The sequence below is a fragment of the Arachis hypogaea genome, chromosome 10 (assembly GCF_003086295.3).
Source record: "Arachis hypogaea cultivar Tifrunner chromosome 10, arahy.Tifrunner.gnm2.J5K5, whole genome shotgun sequence".
NCBI lineage: Eukaryota > Viridiplantae > Streptophyta > Magnoliopsida > Fabales > Fabaceae > Arachis > Arachis hypogaea.
Genome location: NC_092045.1, coordinates 115,322,475 through 115,343,271, shown reverse-complemented (window position 1 = coordinate 115,343,271; position 20,797 = coordinate 115,322,475). Strand labels below are relative to the sequence as shown.

Here is a 20,797-nt window from a genome sequence, read left to right as displayed (position 1 = left end):
AAATTTTGATCTTAGTTTATGTTATGTATGTGATGATAGTTATATAAATTTTAAAATTTAATTTTATTTATTAGATTTTAATAATTATAGAAACGAGTATTAACAAAAACTGGTTAGGATTCGACTTTTTACTATCCACGAGTAGAAACAAGATAGATTCTATACAAATTATTATAGAGTGGGATCGGATAATCTCCTACCCACCCATTGTCACCTCTACCCGCCCCATGCCTCAAGAAAAAAAATGATAAATTAAAGTTGATGCTAGCTATATATACATGTTGCATGTAGTTAGTAAGGATGGCAATACTAATCCGAAAATATATTAGAATTATTTTTTCAGTGATAAAAATGTTCGTAAATTTTATTATAAAAAAAACTATAAAATAATTTAAAAATTTATTAAAAATATCTAGTCATGATAAAAAATCTATTTCGTTAACGAAAAAATATGATGTGATTCACTTGTTAATATTAGAGTCGTCTCATTTATTATATGAGAAGTTTTGTTTGCCATATTATTCTTTTTTATTAAACATAAACTATCTTAATTTATGGGTATATATTTTTGTTAAGTTTTTAAATAATTTAAAAATATTTTATCAATTACAAAATTTAAAAACATTTTTAAATAATTTAATCCAATTTCACTTGCTCCTTTTGTCATATACACTAATCACTGTACACCTCCAGAGACATATATAGTGCCACACTAATAAGTAACCCATACACACCCACATGCCCCATCAAAACAACGGGAATAATGGAGAAAAAAGATCTTGGCCCAAAAATATCAAAATCAAACAAAATATATGCTCTCACAAAGTTGGTTGTGATCTCCACCAAAAAACATGGTTTTAATTTTCTTTTATTAAAAGAAAAAAAAATTACACACACACATATTATATACTGTTAAAAATTCTATACAAAATAAAATATGGGTTTCACTTTTTTAGACTAAAAATGTTCATGAAAGATTCTAATTGCTGATCAAATTATATTGTTGATAACAAAATCACGAGTTAATAGTTAAACTGGTATCTAAAAAGTTACGCATGTATATATCCATTTAGTTTTTTAAAGATTAGATGCTTTAAATTATTTTTTTTTTGTCAATTAAATGATAACACGGGAAATAAATTATTTTGCGATATACTATCATCTAACTAATAAATTGAACAATTTGATACATTGTTATATCTTTTAAAATATTTTTCAAGAATTAAATTGATGCACACTTAATTTTTTTTATCGATCAATTTGACCATTAACCAATTATTTTTGAAACAAAATAATTATATGCAAATCTAATTAAAAAATAAATAATTTTATTAAAGTTTAATTATTCTGTAAGTCTTTATCATTTCATTGAATTTTCAATTAAGTTTTTTATATATTTTTTTAATTAGGTCTCTATATCATATCAAATTTTGTAACTACGTCTCTACTGTGACAAAAACGTTGAAATTAATAGAATATTCTTTTAAACTATATAGAATATTCAGTCAAGTGTTAGGTATATTCGTTTTACTTAACAAAATATTCTATTAATTTTAGCATTTTTATCATGGTAGAGACTTAATTATAAAATTTGATATGGTATAAAAACTCAATCGAAAAAAAAAACAAAGTATAGGTACCTAAACAAAAATTCAGTAAAATAGAGACTCACATAGTAATTAAACCTTTTATTAATGCTACATAAACTTTGCTTTTAAAAAAAAAATCATTTATGGGTACTTTTAAATTTTAATTTTTTTATATATATTTTGTCAACAATTGTGTTTTTTTTTTTGGGTAATTAAGTACTCTTTTCTCTTTTTATGAATAGATATGCAAAATAAATAAATAAATAAATCCAATTTTCAAAAAAAAAAAAATAAAATATTTTCTCTACATGACTACATGTATATATAGCACTTGGGTATTCTCTCCTCTAAAATCACCAAACTAATAAGTTCCAACACCAACCATGAAGCTCTCAATTTCACTCACCATCCTCCTCCTACTATTCTCAAGCACCCTACTAGTCCAATCTCAACAACATAGTTCAACACTCCAAGTGTTCCATGTGAAACCACCAAAGCCACTCTCATGGCAAGACACTGTGCTCCAAATGCAAACCAAAGATGAAGGCAGACTTCAATACCTAACTAGTCTTGTGGCAGGCAGGTCTGTTGTCCCAATTGCCTCAGGCAGGCAGATCATTCAGAGCCCTACTTACATTGTTAGGGCTAAAATTGGAAATCCACCTCAGACATTGCTTTTGGCTATGGATACTAGCAATGATGTTGCTTGGATTCCTTGCACTTCTTGTGATGGATGTTCTTCCACTTTGTTTGCTCCTCTTGGATCTACCACATTCAGAAATGTTACTTGTGGCTCTCCTCAGTGCTATCAGGTACTCGTCAACTTTAACTCAGCTCAATTGTTCGTTTAAGTAATGTCGTAATAGATGTTTATACAACATGAACATTAAAATATTGGTTTTCATGTTTTCAAAATTATTATTATTATTATTATTATTATTATTATTATTATTATTATTATTATTATTATTATCAATGTTTTAAGTTTTAATACTAAAATTGAGTTCAAATTTATGTTACATTTGATATCTATTATACCATAAAAGATATCAATTATAAATACAATCAAAATTTAAGGATGGAGAGAATGAAAGAAAGAAAAAAATTGAATTAGTTATATAACATGATGATTTTGTAAATGGGAAATAACATTATTTTTATTATTTATTTTATTATTAGTTTATTTATTAGTGTTCACGGGTTAGTTTGTAGCATGAAACCAAAACACAGTGATGTCACATAAACCGCACTTGTGTGTCTCTACTCTCTATTGTTGTCAATTTGTCATACATCCGGTAGAACATGGATGAATTATATTTTGGTAAAGATATATGCGTTTTATACGAAGTTGATAGTTAAAAATTGTTAGATGACAATTTAGTTAAACTTATCAAATTATTTAACCATTTTCAAATATCAACTTTATATGAGTACTGCGTATAAGTTTTTAACTTTTATTTTAAGCGAATGTAAATGTATTTCGAAAAAAATAACAAGCGAAGTGTTTTTTGAATTTTAAATTTTAATTTTTAAATTATAAATGTTAAATTTTGAGTTTTAAATTTAAAATATCAATATAAAATATAATAAATAAAAAATTAATATTTATTTAATTAATAAAAAACACAATATTCTTTATTTAGTAAGAATCGTTTAAGGACAAACCTTACAATTCATATTTGGTGGAAACTCAGATACAGTTAACTTCACGTAGATATAAATATGAATATGAAAAACAAAAGCAAATACACTAGTCAAATTATTTACTTTTCTTTTGATTTACATCCTCCCCCATCTATCTTTTTTTTTTCTTTTCCGTTTTTGATTAATTATTCAGAGGAAGTCTTTTCTATTTTTCTGATGAATTATTTGCTCTAATAATTTTGAGGAATCTGAGCCAGCAAGAAAAAGTGCTACTGTTTTTTATTATGTGTACATACTCTCTAGATCTGCACGTGATTTTTGACTATGTGTTTGGGAAGAAAACATAATTTAGTAGACTCAAACTCTCATATTTCTAGTTATGTGTAATTACAGTTCAAATAATTTCTAGGAACAATAATTTATTTGAAATTTAAACAATAATCTCATGTGATGAACACAGATGATGCCACTCCAATACAACTGTGAATGTTTGTCGAGTATGCAAAATTTTATGACCTTTTTTTATGTACAATATTATATATAAATATATAATATATAATGTTTATTGCTAATAATAGATATATAGCAATAGCATACGTTGAATTTGTTTTCTTGAAAGTTCAAAGTAATAATATTTGCTTTGGATTATTCAAAAAAAAATATATCTATGGTAGGACAAAAATCCACATGGCCTATAACTTACCTGGCACTAGTATTCTTCAATAAAAGTTTTTTACTTTATGAATATAATTTTTTTCTTTTTTTGTTTATATATACATAGAGTAAGGTGTGAAATTTTCACTAGAGAATTTAGTATTTAGTTAGGACTTGTTCATGTTGCTAACATAAAATTTTTTATTGTAAACTATTAAGTTTCAAATTTAATGTATTTATTGAATCAATAACTTCAAAACTTTGAAAACCTTATGCTCATGGCTCATCCATTTTTTCCCCTTTTTTAAAGCTTTACTTTAGAGGCTTAATTTTGATATAACAACGATATAAAATATTTTATATAATTATTCAATTAAATTTATGTATTTATATAAATTGTTAAATAATAAATTTAAAGTTAAATTATCTTAGTAATGTAACAATTTACAATTCAGTAAATGACTGTGTAATTGATTTGGGTTTGTCAAGTAGTTGATTTTCTGGTTCATTTAAACAAGTATTAGAGATTTAAATTCAGCATTAAGTATGCAGTTACCAACAACAAATGGTTAAATGGAGTTTAGATCCAACATAAATTAGTCGCTGGGCTATCAAATTAGGAGATACAACATGTAACTAATAAAATAAAGGTATAATTGCTCTGTCGATCTTTATAATTTTATCGAATTTTTAATTAGATTTTTATAATTTTTTTTTCTTTTCAATTAAATTCCTATACCATATCAGATTTTGTAACTATGTCCCTATCATGATAAAAATATTGAAATTAACAGAATATTCTGCTAAACTATATAAAATATTCATTTAAGTGTTAGACATATTTGTTTTACTTAACAAAATATTCTGTTAATTCTAGCATTTTATTATAGTAGAGATTTAATTATAAAATCTGATATGGTATAAGGATTAAATAAAAAAAATAAAAATATAAAAATTTAATTAAAAATTTAGTAAAACTATACAAATGAATAGAATAATTATAAAAAAAAGTAAACAATCATGTTCACGCGCTTCATGTTCTGGTTCCACGCGGGGTTAAGTTCACGGGACTCATACTTTGCAGTTTTGCGAAAGCAACTTGTCATTTACGTGAATGTGAAACGTTTTTTTCAGGTACCCAATCCCAGTTGCAGTGGAAGCGCGTGCTCTTTCAACTTAACGTATGGAAGTTCATCTATTGCAGCTAACTTAGCCCAGGACACAATTACCCTTGCCACTGACCCAATTCCAAGCTACACTTTCGGTTGTGTTTCCAAGACTACTGGGCCTTCCACCCCACCACAGGGATTATTGGGCCTCGGCCGTGGCCCATTATCACTTTTGTCACAAACCCAAAACCTTTACCAGTCTACATTCTCTTACTGTTTGCCAAGCTTTAAGTCCCTTAACTTTTCTGGCTCATTGAGACTTGGGCCTGTTGCTCAGCCCATTAGGATCAAGTTCACTCCTCTTCTCAAAAATCCAAGAAGATCATCACTCTACTATGTTAATTTGGTTGCTATTAGGGTTGGCCGGAGAGTTGTTAATATTCCTCCGGCGGCTTTGGCGTTCAACCCGACCACCGGAGCCGGCACCATCTTTGATTCTGGTAATTAATTTCTTTCGCCTTGAAATATGGTCTTTTATTTTTCTTCACATTTTTATGGACTGATTTGACTTGTTCTAAAATATACTTTATTAAAAAAAAAACCAACTTTCAGTAAAAAATGTTCAATTATGAAAAAGTGGGCCATAATATTTCAACATATAATATTCATTTTTAGATTATCTGAAAGTGCTACTAAGGCCAAAGAGATTAATAATTATTATGGAATTGACGAAAACAGTAATTTGGACATGGTCATAAAGATTTGTTTCCTTGTCATGATGATTCTTGTCATGATGATTTTAATTCAAAGCATAGTGGTAGGTATCTTATCTAATTATCTTATTCAATTACAGCGCTATTCAAAGAAAAGTCCAATCAATTAGTCTTCATGTTATAAACTTATAATGATGCCTAAGAAAGTGGAAATTATTTTATAATTTTGAACAAATTTTGTCTAAGTGTGCTAGGGTTGATTGGATCACACGTCAATTTCATGCACCAAAAGTAAGCATATTTTCTAAAATATAATTTAAAAAAATTAAAACTCCCCAATCTTATGCAATTGAATGTGATTTATTTTTTTTTAAGTTAGTATACCAAAAAAAAAACTATATAGAAAAACTAGATACAATTTAGAGACAAATAACAATTAAGCTAAGGAGAAGTATAGGTAATTAACTAACATTTTTAAATAATGTGAATTAATAGAATTAAAAAAAATAAATTAGTCTTAAATTTAATTAGTAGCATTAAATAAGGGTATAGTGTATTTTTATTTGATTGGTGGTCGTTCATGTTGTTTAAAATAATTATTGTTTACCTAGCACTTTTGCTAATTAATTATGGTTGTTAGAAAAGGTAAGACAGAATAATAAAAAAAATTTGTGTCTATTTAAATTATATAGAATAATGCAATATAAAAAAAATATTTATAGATGTTAAGATAATCAAAATAATAAAGATGTAATATCTTATAATAAATATTTAGATATCTAAATAATGTTAATTGATGCTAATTTGATGAAATGTGTACAGGTACGGTATTCACCCGGCTAGTTTCGCCCGCCTACGTGGCCGTGCGAGATGAATTCCGGAGAAGAGTTGGAGCGAACCTGACCGTGACAAGTTTAGGAGGATTCGACACATGTTACACGGTCCCAATAGTTGCACCCACAATAACGTTCATGTTTTCGGGCATGAACGTGACATTGCCACAGGACAACATTCTCATACATAGCACCGCCGGAAGCACGACATGCTTGGCCATGGCGGCCGCGCCGGATAACGTGAACTCGGTGCTCAATGTGATAGCCAACATGCAACAACAAAACCACCGTGTGCTCTTTGACATCCCCAACTCAAGGCTTGGTGTTGCTCGTGAGCTTTGCACCAAATAGATCATAATGGTTCCTTTTTCTGTGTTCAAGAATTGCATTGTCATGAATAATAACAGTCTTGTTTGTCAAATTGGGGATAGAAATTTGTTTTTGGGTGATGGGTTTTAAGGGTTTAATTAGGCATATTAAGTAAGCTAAGGTTTTCTTGTTGATTATGTAGTACAAGATTTTGAGCTGCAATACTGTATGGAACTATTATTATTATTTTATTAAAAATTATATGTTTTGGACATTAGGGTCGTTGGAGATTATTATGAACCCGTGCATCTCTCACACTCACATAACCACTTTTTACGCTCTTGTCAACTGAAGCATTTAATTGTCAACTTAACTTCTATTTTTCACCCTCAAGAGTGGTTGTTAACACAAACAAGCTCAAAGTGATCCATGGCAAAACGGACTAAATCAACCATGTAATTTGCCACGTCACTGAAAGTTGTCAATGAAGATGATGTCCTTTAAGGTCATGTTGTTAGACCATTTGTCATTCTCATTTACCAACAAGACACTCCAACCAACATAAACAATGAAACAGATAACCAAATCCCAATTTAACCAACCTCTGTATGGATCTCAAACATCAAACTATTAACACCCACCTTTCTAACCTCTCCTCCCACTCCCACACCACTCGCCTCGCCGCCCTCCGCCATCTCCGCCTTCTCTCCAACCAAGACCCCGCCGCCCGTCCCATCATCTCCGCTGCCGGCGCCATCCCCCACCTCCTTGACGCCCTCTTCTCCTCCTCCCACTCCATCCAGGACAACGCCGCCGCCACCCTCCTCAACATCTCAATCTCCGACCGCCTCCCACTTCTCTCCACGCACCATCTCCTCGACGCCATCGCCCACCTCCTGTCCAGCCACGCCACCTCATCCTCCCCCAACGCCGTCCAGTCCGCCGCCGCCACACTCCACTGCCTCCTCTCCTTCGTCCCTGAATTCCGTCCCACGGTAGGTGCCAGGCGCGACATCCTCCACTATCTCATTGGCATAATCGAATCTTCCGATTCGCCAAGGAGATCAGTGAAGGACGCGCTCAAGGCATCATTTGGAATAGCGCTGCATCCGCCGAACCGGGCCATAATGGTCCAGCTCGGCGCGGTATCAGCACTATTCCATCTGGTGACAAAAGAGAGAATTAAAAAAATTGGAATAATGGAAGATGCGACTGCAGTTATAGCGCAAATTGCGGGGTGCGATGAGAGCGAAGAAGCGTTTCGTGAGGTTTCGGGGATTCCGTTGTTGTCGAGTTTGTTAGAGAGCGAAGGAAGTAGCTTGAGGACGAAGGAGAATGCGGTTTCGGGTTTGTTGAATGTGGTGAGGTGTAGTGGTGAAGAAACGGTTATGGAAGTTAGAGAGAAAACCGTTTCTCTTGCGGCCTTGGATGGGATCGTGTACGTGCAGGACCATGGTAGCGCCAAAGGGAAGAGCAAAGCTGTGGCCTTATTGAAGCTTGTGTTTGATGGGGGAAGCAGTTGTAACAAGAATTGTTGCGATTTGTATCCAGTTGAGCTTGACTCTTAGGTTGTGTTTGGAATTGGATGCACTAAAATTCGTTTAATCTAGAGATAAAAATCATAAAATAATTCATACACAATTATTCTTTGTTACATTTATATTTAGGTATAAACATTAGTGTACAGTAAGTGATGTAATGTAGATAGATTCTGACAAAACAATGGCTATTGATTGAATTAATAATTACTAACACTATTATTATAGATTTAAGTATCATTGTTATATTATTTTACTTATCTACTTTGGTTCCATTACTTTGCATGCCGGGGTGCATAAAAGAGAGATAAGCTACCAGTGAATTAATTCAGGTTGGTGTGGGGGGTGTATTGGAGTTATATAGAACAAGTGTGGTAGTGTAATTTTATGCCGTTCTTATGCTTAAGGGACTGAAAATTTGAACCCTAATTAGTCAAGCCAAAAGCACCTTCAATGTTAAATCTTGCACATTCATAATATCTTTAATTTCTCATTCAATCTAAATCTTTATAACATTGCAAATCCTTTTGTACTAAGCTTTTTTTTGGTCAGGCCTTTTGTACTAAGCTTCAATTGCCCTTCATGACTGGCAATGACATAAAGTTGCCACACCTTATTTTTTTTTTTAAATTAAGAGTGAGATTCAAAAACCAACTTTTGGATAGTGATTTGTGCTTTCTGAAACAACCCTATAGAGGTGAGCAATCGACTTTCCCAAGTATAATCTAATATTCCTACACTCGATGTTTCTAAATTTTTACCCTATTATAAACTCTTTTGATTTGAGTTTCAGAATCCGTTGTAAGTATTATTTCTACGACCAAATTGATCATCTCTTGCTATACTTATTCTGAATTCCTTAATATTTTTGTATCAACTCTCCATTTAGGTATTTCCTCAACAATTATTCTATTGGTTTTTTAGAGTTTTTTTTTTTTAAGAAATTGTTAATAAATCACTCTATATTCAAGACTAATATTTGCAAATACTATTGGTAAATATAAGTTTAACCTAATCCCATGGTGCCAATTGCTCACTTTCTATTGGTGTGGGCCAGAAATAATGCTCTAAGCACAATAACTGGCAAATGGGAATACTTTTTCAAGAGTATGATGAGTCAACCAATAATACAATATGGCCGTGCATGCCCTTCATTTTTGGCTATTGTGCTAATAAGCTCCTTTTTTTTACTTTTACTTTTTTTTTCTTTTGGGTTTATTCGTCTATGCCTTCAAACAAGCACCACCATAGATAGCTAAATACACTCGCTTTTCAACAAACTTTAATCATGTCAAATTTGTTAACTTTTTACAATTACAAAAATGCCTTATGTTGCATAGAAATAGAATGCTCAAATTATTTCTTTGTTCCTTTTGAAAAAGCCAATCAGAATCTCATAAGTGTGACCATTTTTCTATTTTGCCAATAAAAATGTTTAATTAACATCTATTATTAAAAGCTGGAATAGCTCAGTTGGTTAGAGCGTGTGGCTGTTAACCACAAGGTCGGAGGTTCAAGCCCTCCTTCTAGCGATTTTGTCTTATTTCCAAATTTTTCAAAAAAAGATTTTCCTCTTCTGCTAAATTATATCATAGAATAAGAATTCCAAATATATATACTCTAACTCTTCAATCCTTAATAATATAAAAGAGGTTACAAATTACCATTACAATAGTTTACAATTAAAGGTTAGGACTTAGGAGAGATAATTATTTTCATTATACCGTGATAATCATGATAAGTAGGATGCTATCTTCACTAGTTAGGCGAATTACAAAGTTATACAAATCTCCCTCTCCCTCAAACATTAATTAATATTGATAAATATAAACTCTATACACATACAACATTTGGTGATATATCATCAAGCTTCCATAATTTAATTACCTTAGGTGGCTTGTGAAAAATATTAAAATTTGGTGAAAATTCAAGTACACTTAATTTTATGTGAAGTTAATAGCTAAAAACTGTTAAATTATTTGATAGATTTAACTAAATTGTTGTCTAACAACTCTAAACTATCTAACTTCACATGAAACTAACTAAGTTTTCACTTAACAGAAATTTCTTTTAACTTCTGCCAATTCTGAGCGATGAATCCACACCTTTGTTATTAACACTTGCGAAGATTCTAGCAATCTCTAACTGTGTATTGGCAATGATTTCAGTTCTCTTGAGATCCATTTCAGCGCGCTTGGCCTCAGCTTCGACTCTCATCTTTTCAATCTCCTTCATTGTGTCCATTCTTGCTTGCTCCGATCTCACCACAACTTCTGCAAGCCACCTTATGCTTCCTGCTATCTCCATCTCCTCCTTTCGCCGCCGCTGCTTGTTGCTCTCCATCTTCATCTTCCTCTTGTTGCATCTAAGCTTATCCTTTTCACTATACAGTGCTGGTGTGCTGCTATCAGTCTCTACTTCATTCTTGTTAGATATATGCTCACATGACTTTGTTCCCAATAACCCATCTTCCTGTTAATCACAAAATATCAACATATATTTTATACAAAAATATTATTCATACATCAAAATCAATCACTAAAATTAACTATTAAATAATTTGTATATAAATACATATGTGATTTAATTTATTTTTTAATATATATTTATATTCTAATATGTAATTTATGTTGATGTCTGACTTTAGTATCTCAGTGTATTTTAAGTAGATACATGCATACAACATTCCTCTATTTGGAAACATAACATAAGACAACGCTGTTACTGTGTCACATGTTCTGTGAGGTTGTAAAGTATATGTTCACAAAACAAATAGTAACTAGTTTTATAGCAGGCGCTATGCACAATAATAGAGAGGCCTATTTTTGTCCAATGACAATGAATTATATGGTAATGTTAAAAAACTAAACTAATATTTATTTATTACTAAATATTTTTGGAATTTTATAATGCATATCTAAGCATGTATAATGGAAAACTTGACTCAGCCAACAATGATGAGTCAATTTAATTATTGGAATATGACTTTTTGGTCACTATATTCACTTACTGTGCTTGCAATACCTTTATTAACTTTCTAAAGGGCATGGTTTTTTCACTTGCTTTCTGCAAATATTACGGTCTATAATAACATAAAATTTCACTAAAGAGACAATGGAGTATTTATATAATATGTATAATAGACTGTTAATTTAATTTGATATAAGTTAAAAATAAATATCCAAGATAAAATATTACTAATTTCTGAAACATAATACACTCATATTATCTAGAATAACCATTCGAGTACTAGGAATAATAAATATCTGATATCCTACTATATCGAACATTCCTAAACTCCCATTGTACACATTATATATATACTCTATTGGCTTTATATATTTCCTCTAACATATAAAGTAACTAAAAGTCAGTAAAATTACTAGTTATACCTAAACATAGAAGTTCAGAAATCCTATATATATATGGTCGGTGTATTTTTTTTCTTTTAAAAATAAATGGGGGGAGAGAAAATGATTTTAACAAAGTATTACGTACACAAAATAATGAGCCTAAAATATAGTCTTTAACTAATTATGCATAAATCCCACCTCAAAATGGTAAAAATTAAGGAAAATATATCCCTGAAAAAGAGAGAAATTATATAACTATTTACGCTTAAATTAATTTCCCACTTTTTTTTGCATAATTTATTATCTCTATTCAATTTTAAGTTGGTTTCAAAGGATCAATTTAGATATATATATAACTAACACTAAAAAAAAATTAAAAGAGGTAGTATTAAAATGGAAAGGAAAAGTATAGGTAATGTGAACAATAGATATCTAGGTGTGCGAATAGTTATTCTAATACTAAACTTTAGGTGGATAATTTAAAAATGTAATATGTTTTTATTTAATTGGTAATTGTTCATATTATTCAAAAAAATTATTAGTTACCTAACATAACCTTACAAAAAATAAAAATTAAGTCAATAATTTCCAAGATGAAAAAGTTTTAGTTAAACAAAAAATCAATACCTTTGTTATCACTCTCTCAACGCCATTGGATCCATGCGAATTTTGCGTAGTGGTGGCAGGAGGTGGAGGAGCAGCAACAGCACCAGGAGGTGGCGGTGGTTGATGGAGGGCTTGTGACGACGGCGGCTGCTCCAACAACATCAAAGGTTGTTGGTTATTGCTAAAGTGTAGCGACTGATGAGAACCAGTCGCTGCAGCAGCAGCCACCGTCACTGTCACCGGCACTGCCTGCAGTGTTGGTGACAGTGGCAGTGGCGAAGCTGCAAGCGTGGAAGCTGTGGGCACAGGCCCCGTCCCACGCAAGAGAAGATCAAGGCGTGAATATAACGGCCAAGATGAAGCATCAGCGGTAGCAGACTCTGATCTGTAGCGTTTCTTCATGGACTCGATCTTGTTCTTGCACTGCGTTTGTGTCTTGGGCGATTTTGTAGAGTTGGCTCTTGATGACACGTGTCTTGCAACATCTTCCCAGTCATGGCCTTTGAGCTTTGCTCTGTTTCTAAGAACCCATTTTGATTCGTATGCTTCTAGAAGGGTGGAAACCGCTCCTTCACTCCACTCATCTCTCTTTAATCTGTCGCCGCCGCTGCCGCTGCCACTCCCGCCCCCAATAGTGTTGTGTTTTCTTATTATTAGTGGCTCTTCTTTTGGGTGGTTATGATGATGTTGGTTGTTATTTTTGTTGTTATTACTGTCCTCGTCTTTGTCTTCCATATCTCATAACCACCCATGAACTATAAAATTTTTAACCCTTCTTGCTGCAACGAGTTCACCAGTCTTTGGAAGAAGGCATCCAGTAGCATTAGAAAGTGAGAGACAGAAAGAGAGAGTAAAAAAAAAAAAGAATGGCTAACAATACGATGGAAAAAGAGGGAAGAAGAAGGAAAAAAAAGAGTATTTCACTTAAGAAAATGAAATAAATTAATAGTAAATATCTTAGAAAAATAATTATGTCAGTGAATATATTAAATAAATTAATATTTTAATTAAAACACTATTTAGTGTGTATTTGCTAACATGCTTGTTGAAAAATAAAAATTAAAACACTATTTACAAATTTAATTTGTAGATGATTTTTCATGGTATAGAAATAATATTTTCCTATAAGAAAAAAATGGTTGAGTTTGTCAAATAATTAATGATGTGAATGGCTTAACTTTTTTGTGTGAAGTGGTAGTGGTTGATAGTGAGGAATGATAAATAGTGTTATATAGTAAGTAGTAGTGTATGGTGGTTTTTGTTGTGAATTATATTTGGCTGTTAGCGTTGATATGAAGCCAACTAAGACATCCACTGGGCCTCGGTGTGGTGGTGGTGGTGGAAGTGGACTAGTGGTGGGTCACTCACGTGGCTCTGTCACCCACTCTCTTTCCCTCTTATTTTGATCTCCTTCAATTTTTTATCCGTGAAAACTCAGACGGGGTCTTCAGTTGATAAATAAAAATCGTTAAATAAAAATTTAGTCAAATTAGTCAAATTATTTAATCGTTTTTAATTATTAATTTTATATAAAATTAACTGCACATCTAATTATTATTTCACTACCGGCTAATGTGCTACCATTTCTAACAAAAATTAATAGCTATGCTTTTATGATTTAGGTTGGGAATTTAAAAATGAGTTATTTTTTATAATATAATAATATATAATTTAAAAATATTATTTATATCCATAAAATTAATTATTAAATTAATTATTGTATATTTGTGTATAAATATATATGTTGTTTAATTTATTTTTAATATATTTTATATCAATAATTAATTTAATGTTGATTTTTTATGTATATGTAAAATAATTGTATATAAATTAGATGTTTTTATAAAAAAAATTTACACGGTTAGTGTATAAAAATTAAATATGCTTTAGAATGCTATGTTTTTTAAAATGTAGTACACAATCATAATGATAATTATGATAATTTTGTATATAGTTTTATGTAGTTTTACATATTGCTAATGCAAGTGTAAATATAAGAGAAATTAAATGTTGTTCCGATAAATTGTAGAATACCATTGTAATTGTTGTTCCACTATTATTCTTGGTATCCGCTTTATCATATTGCAATTATAATTATGGAGGTTTAAACACTCTTTTATTGCAATATTTTTATGAAGTATAATTATTATTGTAATTACATCGCAATTTAAAACCATATATAGCCATTATTGTCATTTTCCCTTCCATTTTATGGTCTACTTTTTAATTATTTTTTTCTTTACTATCTCTTCTACATGTCACTAAGAGGGTTGCACTTTTATTTGTTGTGTTAGCTCTATTTTTATGTGCCTTTTGAAAGGTATTTTTGGTGATTAATAGCCACTAATCCTAAAGGCTTTCTAATGAAGACTCTTGTTTAGTCATTGTGCTGAGAGGAATCATATATAGTAGATATTTTAATTTATTTTTTAACCAGACGATAAATAGGTCTTTAACTTTTTATTTTAAAGACAAATAAATCATCGATTAATAAGAAATACAAAGATATTCATCATTTTAAAAAATGTTAGACATCTAAGTCTTTCTAAAAAACCGATTAGTAAGAGACTGATTGGTCGTTATATATTTTGGATAGAGAAATTTAAATGTCTCGTATTTTAAAAAGTTAAAGACGTTTTTATATTTTTAATTAGTTAAAAATTTATGTGTATTCGAATTAAAAAATTAAAGATATCCATTTATCTTTTCTCTTTTTTCTTTTTAAGTATATCCTTTAGTTTAAGAGGCTAAAAATTAATTTATCACAAATTTAAATTTTATTTAAAATTTTATTAGTTAATAAATTATTACATAAATTTAAACTTTTAATATTTATTTAAGCTAATTATTCGATCCATTCAAGTTGGTTTTTTAATTAATTTTTTTACTTTGATCATTTATTCAACTCAATTCCAATAAACGGTGGAGCTTTTTCGCTTGCTATAATCTATTTTGATTGGTTCCTTTCCATTTCTGTCCTTTTCTTTATGTTTCCACTTCTTTCTTATTGTTATGTTGAAAGTATATTAGAGGTATCTGAAAACACCAAAAAGTAATGAACTATTCTTCTTTATGACGTAGGTCGAATAGATTGACTTAATATGTTCCGAATCAATTCATATTCTCTTTTCTCACGAATCTTTGAAGATAGAAAAAATTTTCTTTTGTAAAATGTTATCTGCAATTGATGTATCATATAATAATCAAATCATAGTTTATATCATACACAATTACACATACAGTAGCTGATAATTAAAATTTTTTTTTGGTCTTGCTGATAATTTAGTTTTAAGTCAGGTTAAAGAGAAAAAGGAAGTAAAGAAGAAAGGCCCAATCCATTTCCTAACCCAATAGCCCATTGACCCATTCAACCCATTTTTCTTACCAAAGTCAGGTTTCCTTATTCTCCTCCTTAGTCTTAATCTCTCAATGAGTCAAGGTTGTACCTTATCTTTGAGTAATGAAATTAAATTATTTGGTAAAAAAAGGGGTGAATAAAAAAAATGGCGGCCTCAAAATATTTTGCGTCAGAAATTTGTTAAGTAATAAAAAGGTTTATCGAAAAATAAATAATTAAAAGTTTTCAATATTTTTATAAATAATTTTTTTTCTTTATCACCAAGTCCAATTTCATAGAGTAATTAATTGATCTCTTAAGTAAAGTTTATTTTAAAGTATTGAGATAGAGATTGAGAGACTGAAATTCAATATCATGTTTGTTGGTTTAAAAATTGATATTAAAATTTTTGTTTCTCTTTTCAAAATTTCAGTATTTCAATATCTCCAAAGAGTGGAAACATAAAAGACTAAAATTTTTAGAGATAAAGACTAAAACTTTAATAATATTTTATATCTAAAATATCCTCATTTCAATTAATTAATTCTAATTTTACTATTTGTGCAAATTAAATTAGAGTTTCATTCTTATTTTAATTTCTGTCATTCAATCTGAGTCTTTCTATCTCTGTCTCTCCACCAAACGTTATCTTAACCTGACAAATCAAGAATTAATCCATCACAAAATAAAATTTAAACTCTTAACACTTAAGTAGATGAATGAACTCACTACTCGAGTAATCCAAATTTATTTAAAAAAAAAATCTATTGTCCTTAATTTGACTTATTACATGTTTCCTTTCTTCCAGGGAAAAAAAATCTAAAAATAAAAAAGAATACGGAGCTGAAAAATGTAAAAGAGAATAGAGATAAACCCCATAACAGAAACATAAACCCCAAACTCTTCTTTTTCTTCTTCTTCTTCCCTCAAAATGGTTCTTCTCCATTGCCATCAGAGTGTGGCCACACTCACACTCTCACCCATTTCATTCTTCTCTTCCAATTCCAAACCATTCTCCGTTTCTCTTCGCAACAACAACAACCCTACCTTTTCAACAAGAACCAATTCCCCTTTCTCACTCTCCACCATGCCAAGAAAATTCCTCTGCAACCCTCCCAAGGGTAAATACGTCAGAGAAGATTACCTCGTGGTATGTCCCATATTATCTTATCTTTCTTAAATTACTTCAATTTTATAAACATTTTTCAACAACAAAAAATTTTAGGTTATGGATTTTTCTTTTCTTTTTGTAATTTTTTGCTTTTTAGCTTCCTACAGTGCAAATCATACTTACATAAATTCGCTAATTAAGTGACATATTACATACTAATTCGCGCTTACTGATTCCAATTCATCTGCATACCGAAATTCACGAGTATTCTTTCCACCTAAAATATTTTAGGGTTTATATAACATGTGTCTGGCACATGTTAAAAGGTTAGTATTAGCAGAAATTTTAAATTTTTTTATTTTAAAAAATGCATAATAAAAGCATTGAAAACTAAATTTTACATTATTGGTAACTTTTATGTAAAAGAAAGAATTTTTTATTTTCTTACTCTTTTTTTTTTGTTGAACTAATTATGAAAATGTTGATGTATTTTCTAGTAGTAATGGCATTGCTTGTTATTTTGGATTTGCAGAAAAAGTTGTCAGCAGAGGAAATTCAAGAGCTTGTAAAGGGAGAAAGAAATGTGCCTCTTATTATTGATTTTTATGCAACATGGTGTGGACCCTGCATCTTAATGGCTCAAGAACTTGAAATGGTATATGTGGTTTAGTTGATGAAGTAAATGCTTAACTAACTCTTGTTTTCTTCATTTTGTATATCCTTGAATGCTTATGTGATGTTGGTTTCAAATTTCTAGAAAGCAAATTGCGTGTATTACCATAGAGATAGAAGAAGATTGTTATCATTTTTGAGTTTTTAATCTTTTGAACCTTTGGCGTCACCGGGTTGAACAAAGATCTACTTGTAACCGGTTTACACACCTGAAAATTCGATTCTTATCGATATTTATCTCAATTATTTGCAGAAAGTAACAGCTATTGTGGGTAATTGGAGGCTAATGGAAATGGTTTTTTTGATATTTCAAAATTCTATTGCCATTTTATATTTGAACAGGTTTTTTTTAAGACATTGTTAAATGGTTAATTATCTAATATGACAATGAGTTTGTAATCTTGTTCATTTTCCTTGGCCCTGGTGTTAGGTATTTCCTTCTATTTGATGATGTATTTGGTTAAACTAATCAATAACAAAACATAGTGTATTTATTGCAAGAGCATTGTTAGGAGCATTGTTCTTTACAGATGGCCATAGCTGGTTTTGACAAATTTGAAGTCAATTATTTGAAGGCATAATGGCTTGCTTTATATAGTTCAAATCTTTTGTCATTTCATATTTGAATATATTTGGTTTTGTGAAATTATTAATTTCATCATTATGTAATATGACAAGAAATCTGAAATCTCGTTCGTATGCATTGTTCCGGGTCTCCTTCTATTGGAGAGTATGTGGGTTAGGTCTGATCAACCACAAAATGTGGTGTATTTATTGCAAGCACATTCCTTCAGTGATGGGGATTTTCTTCCAAACTATATTGGTAGCAGAAGTGAAAAATTTGGAAGAGAGTGAAAGATCTTAACACTTCTTATTATGTTAGGGAAGATGGGATGATTAAGAATTCATGAAACTTTCCAAGGATATGTTCAAAATTATGGCTACTGTATTTTTTATCCATCACCATTATTCTCTTACTGTGCTAGGATGAACTTAGTGGAAAATAAATGTTTTAAGTTAACAAGGTTTATTAGATAAGATATTACTTGTGGGAAAACAGCCTAAAATAGAATATTACTTACGTTTCTTTCAGTCAAAATTAGTTGGACTCTTTCAGTCAAAAAGTTTGGAGAGTTTGATTATGTTGTGCTCAAGCAGAATAATGTAGAATATTTTAATGGACAGTCTTGTTTCTTTTTCCTGTAATTGGAGCTCCAATCCTTGAATTTCTCCAGAATTTACTGAAGAAAATATCAGTACTAACTAATGGATTGTAAAATTGTTCATAATATTCTAAGTAAAATTAGAAAGTAATTTCTGCCGAGTGCCATGCCCTGAGTTTGCAACCAATTTACAAGCAGAATAAGTTTACATTATTTTTACTGAAATTTCATACTGGTATTAGCTAACTTGTCTAATACTAATTATTTCAAAGGAACAATTTCCTTTCCAATAATCATGTTATTATCATCGTCGTCATCATCATCGTCATCATCATCGTCATCTGTTAGAATGCACAAAATCTCCTGGATCTGATTATAACTGTTTTATATGCTTTAGGTACTTAACACCTTCCCTGAGAACTATCAATTATTTTTGCACTAACCTTATGTATCAAGATTTGCATGATTTTATCTTAATTTATGATAACAGCATTATTTAACTGAAATTGTGTTTCTTATTAGGATGGTACTTATGAATGATCTCAGTGGTGATTAGTAAATTGGATAGATCAGAAGCAACTTACCATTTAGATTTTTTCAGCTTGCAGTTGAGTATGAGAAGAATGCGATGATTGTGAAGGTTGATACAGATGATGAATATGAATTTGCACGGGACATGCAGGTATTAATCTCTTTTCCATCATTCGAATAAACTACTAAATTAAAAAGAAAACAACTTCACATCACCAAAATGTGACCATTTGTGTAAAATTACCGGATTGTGATGTTTCGAGTGAAATCCAAATATAATAAATTGGGATTTACAGTCTGATCTCATAATTTTTTCCGAAATATCACAATGACACACAATCTGCTATTTTCAACACAGACATATGCATATAGAAAATGTTATGTATACATTAAAAATTAGCAATCAAATGGGCTATCATGTATTTGTGTATATATATGTGTTGTTTTACACATTTTCAGTGTGTATTCATATTCTATACAGATGACTGATTTGATAGTTGATTTTCGGTTTTATATGTTCATATCATAGACTTTGATGTACTTACCTTATTTATTCAAGACAATAAAATAGTTAGATCTTACATATCTGTTGACATGCACTAATATTTAATTGGTTGTTTTTACAAACATTAGCATCAGATCTAGATTTTAGACACAAGCGTCTTCCTTTCTTGTTTCCATTTTGAAGACATCTTCTCAATGACGCTTAAATCTCCATATCTTTCAGGTCCGAGGGCTCCCGACTGTGTTCTTCATTAGTCCGGATCCGAACAAGGATGCGATCCGAACCGAAGGCCTGGTCCCGATACAGATGATGAGGGACATCATTGACAATGAAATGTGAGACATTAGATGGTGCTGATTCGCCATAAAGAAAGTGGGGTTGCAATATCCTGTCTGGTGTAACGGTAACCTCTCCACAACACAATTTGAAGAGCTAACCAATTCATATGATTTTTTAGCATTTGAATGTCATAAATTGTATGATAAATTTGTGTAAGCCTTGAGCTCGACATGTTCTTTTAGTGTCACATGGGATGTGCAAATACATGAAAACATTGTAACACAATCTTGTATGTGCACTCCATTCCTGTCAAATATAAAATCATGCAATTATTTCCAACTAATTCGATCCCATGTATTTCTCATATGTTCAGCTTACATTTTTATTTTATTTTTATATTTTGGGGTTGCAATTGCAAGTGACAAGAATGGTTTTCTAACATCCTATGAAATAATAAAACGAAAAACAGAAGACAAGGAAACAGGCTTCAGCGAGAATGAAGCTTACATTGTCAGATTTGCTTGCAAGATACATGAAATGTAGCATCAGGTAGTTGTTTGAGTTGTTTAAATCTTATTTTTCGAATTTGATCTTTAGAAGCAACAAGTTTTATGACCATTCTCTCTTCATTGAAGTGAACGATGATGAAATTAGAGATTAGTTCTTGATTTTGGACTCGCATGCGTTAAAACTCAGGTGCAATCGACTTCACGTAAAGTTGATAGTTGAAAACCGTTAGATGAAAATTTAGTAAAATCAGTCAAATTATCTAACGGTTCTCAGTTATCGACTTCACGTGAAGTCGACTGCACCTGAGTTTCCACACAAACTAATTGTTTTTCTTTAAATTA

At 30.7% G+C, this 20,797-nt stretch overlaps 4 protein-coding genes and 1 non-coding gene across 5 annotated transcripts; 4 read left to right on the top strand and 1 right to left on the bottom strand.

The window, feature by feature from the left end:
• The first annotated feature begins 1,795 nt into the window (after positions 1-1,795).
• On the top strand, positions 1,796-7,123 carry LOC112716973 (aspartyl protease AED3). Its single transcript, XM_025769050.3, has 3 exons — positions 1,796-2,401; positions 5,022-5,496; positions 6,532-7,123. Exons 1-3 carry the CDS (start codon positions 1,973-1,975, stop codon positions 6,891-6,893), a joined length of 1,266 nt encoding a protein of 421 aa, XP_025624835.1. The 5' UTR covers positions 1,796-1,972; the 3' UTR covers positions 6,894-7,123.
• A 120-nt stretch (positions 7,124-7,243) lies between these two features.
• On the top strand, positions 7,244-8,643 carry LOC112716975 (U-box domain-containing protein 16-like). Its single transcript, XM_025769051.3, has one exon. The coding sequence runs from the start codon at positions 7,460-7,462 to the stop codon at positions 8,417-8,419; it is 960 nt and encodes a 319-aa protein (XP_025624836.1). The 5' UTR covers positions 7,244-7,459; the 3' UTR covers positions 8,420-8,643.
• Positions 8,644-9,847: 1,204 nt separating this feature from the next.
• On the top strand, positions 9,848-9,921 carry TRNAN-GUU (transfer RNA asparagine (anticodon GUU)). Its single transcript has one exon. It is a non-coding gene; the product is annotated as a tRNA-Asn (tRNA).
• Positions 9,922-10,168: 247 nt separating this feature from the next.
• Positions 10,169-13,605, bottom strand: LOC112716972 (uncharacterized). Its single transcript, XM_025769049.3, has 2 exons — positions 12,370-13,605; positions 10,169-10,861 (listed from the first exon to the last, which is right to left on the bottom strand). Exons 1-2 carry the CDS (start codon positions 13,081-13,083, stop codon positions 10,460-10,462), a joined length of 1,116 nt encoding a protein of 371 aa, XP_025624834.1. The 5' UTR covers positions 13,084-13,605; the 3' UTR covers positions 10,169-10,459.
• Positions 13,606-16,470: 2,865 nt separating this feature from the next.
• On the top strand, positions 16,471-20,289 carry LOC112716971 (thioredoxin-like protein CITRX, chloroplastic). The gene is made up of 4 exons (XM_025769048.2): positions 16,471-16,835; positions 17,329-17,451; positions 19,233-19,313; positions 19,890-20,289. The coding sequence occupies exons 1-4, from the start codon at positions 16,617-16,619 to the stop codon at positions 20,004-20,006; spliced, it is 540 nt and encodes a 179-aa protein (XP_025624833.1). The 5' UTR covers positions 16,471-16,616; the 3' UTR covers positions 20,007-20,289.
• Positions 20,290-20,797: the final 508 nt, after the last annotated feature.

Bases quoted from the DNA above. Each gene is read 5' to 3' on its own strand.
- LOC112716973 (XM_025769050.3), top strand. From the start codon at position 1,973: ATGAAGCTCTCAATTTCACTCACCATCCTCCTCCTACTATTCTCAAGC. The intron at 2,402-5,021 runs GTACTCGTCAAC...CGTTTTTTTCAG, and splicing joins GCTCTCCTCAGTGCTATCAG to GTACCCAATCCCAGTTGCAG. The intron at 5,497-6,531 runs GTAATTAATTTC...AAATGTGTACAG, and splicing joins CGGCACCATCTTTGATTCTG to GTACGGTATTCACCCGGCTA.
- LOC112716972 (XM_025769049.3), bottom strand. From the start codon at position 13,083: ATGGAAGACAAAGACGAGGACAGTAATAACAACAAAAATAACAACCAA. The intron at 10,862-12,369 runs GTATTGATTTTT...TGTGATTAACAG, and splicing joins TTGAGAGAGTGATAACAAAG to GAAGATGGGTTATTGGGAAC.
- LOC112716975 (XM_025769051.3), top strand. From the start codon at position 7,460: ATGGATCTCAAACATCAAACTATTAACACCCACCTTTCTAACCTCTCC.
- LOC112716971 (XM_025769048.2), top strand. From the start codon at position 16,617: ATGGTTCTTCTCCATTGCCATCAGAGTGTGGCCACACTCACACTCTCA. The intron at 16,836-17,328 runs GTATGTCCCATA...TTGGATTTGCAG, and splicing joins TCAGAGAAGATTACCTCGTG to AAAAAGTTGTCAGCAGAGGA. The intron at 17,452-19,232 runs GTATATGTGGTT...AGATTTTTTCAG, and splicing joins TGGCTCAAGAACTTGAAATG to CTTGCAGTTGAGTATGAGAA.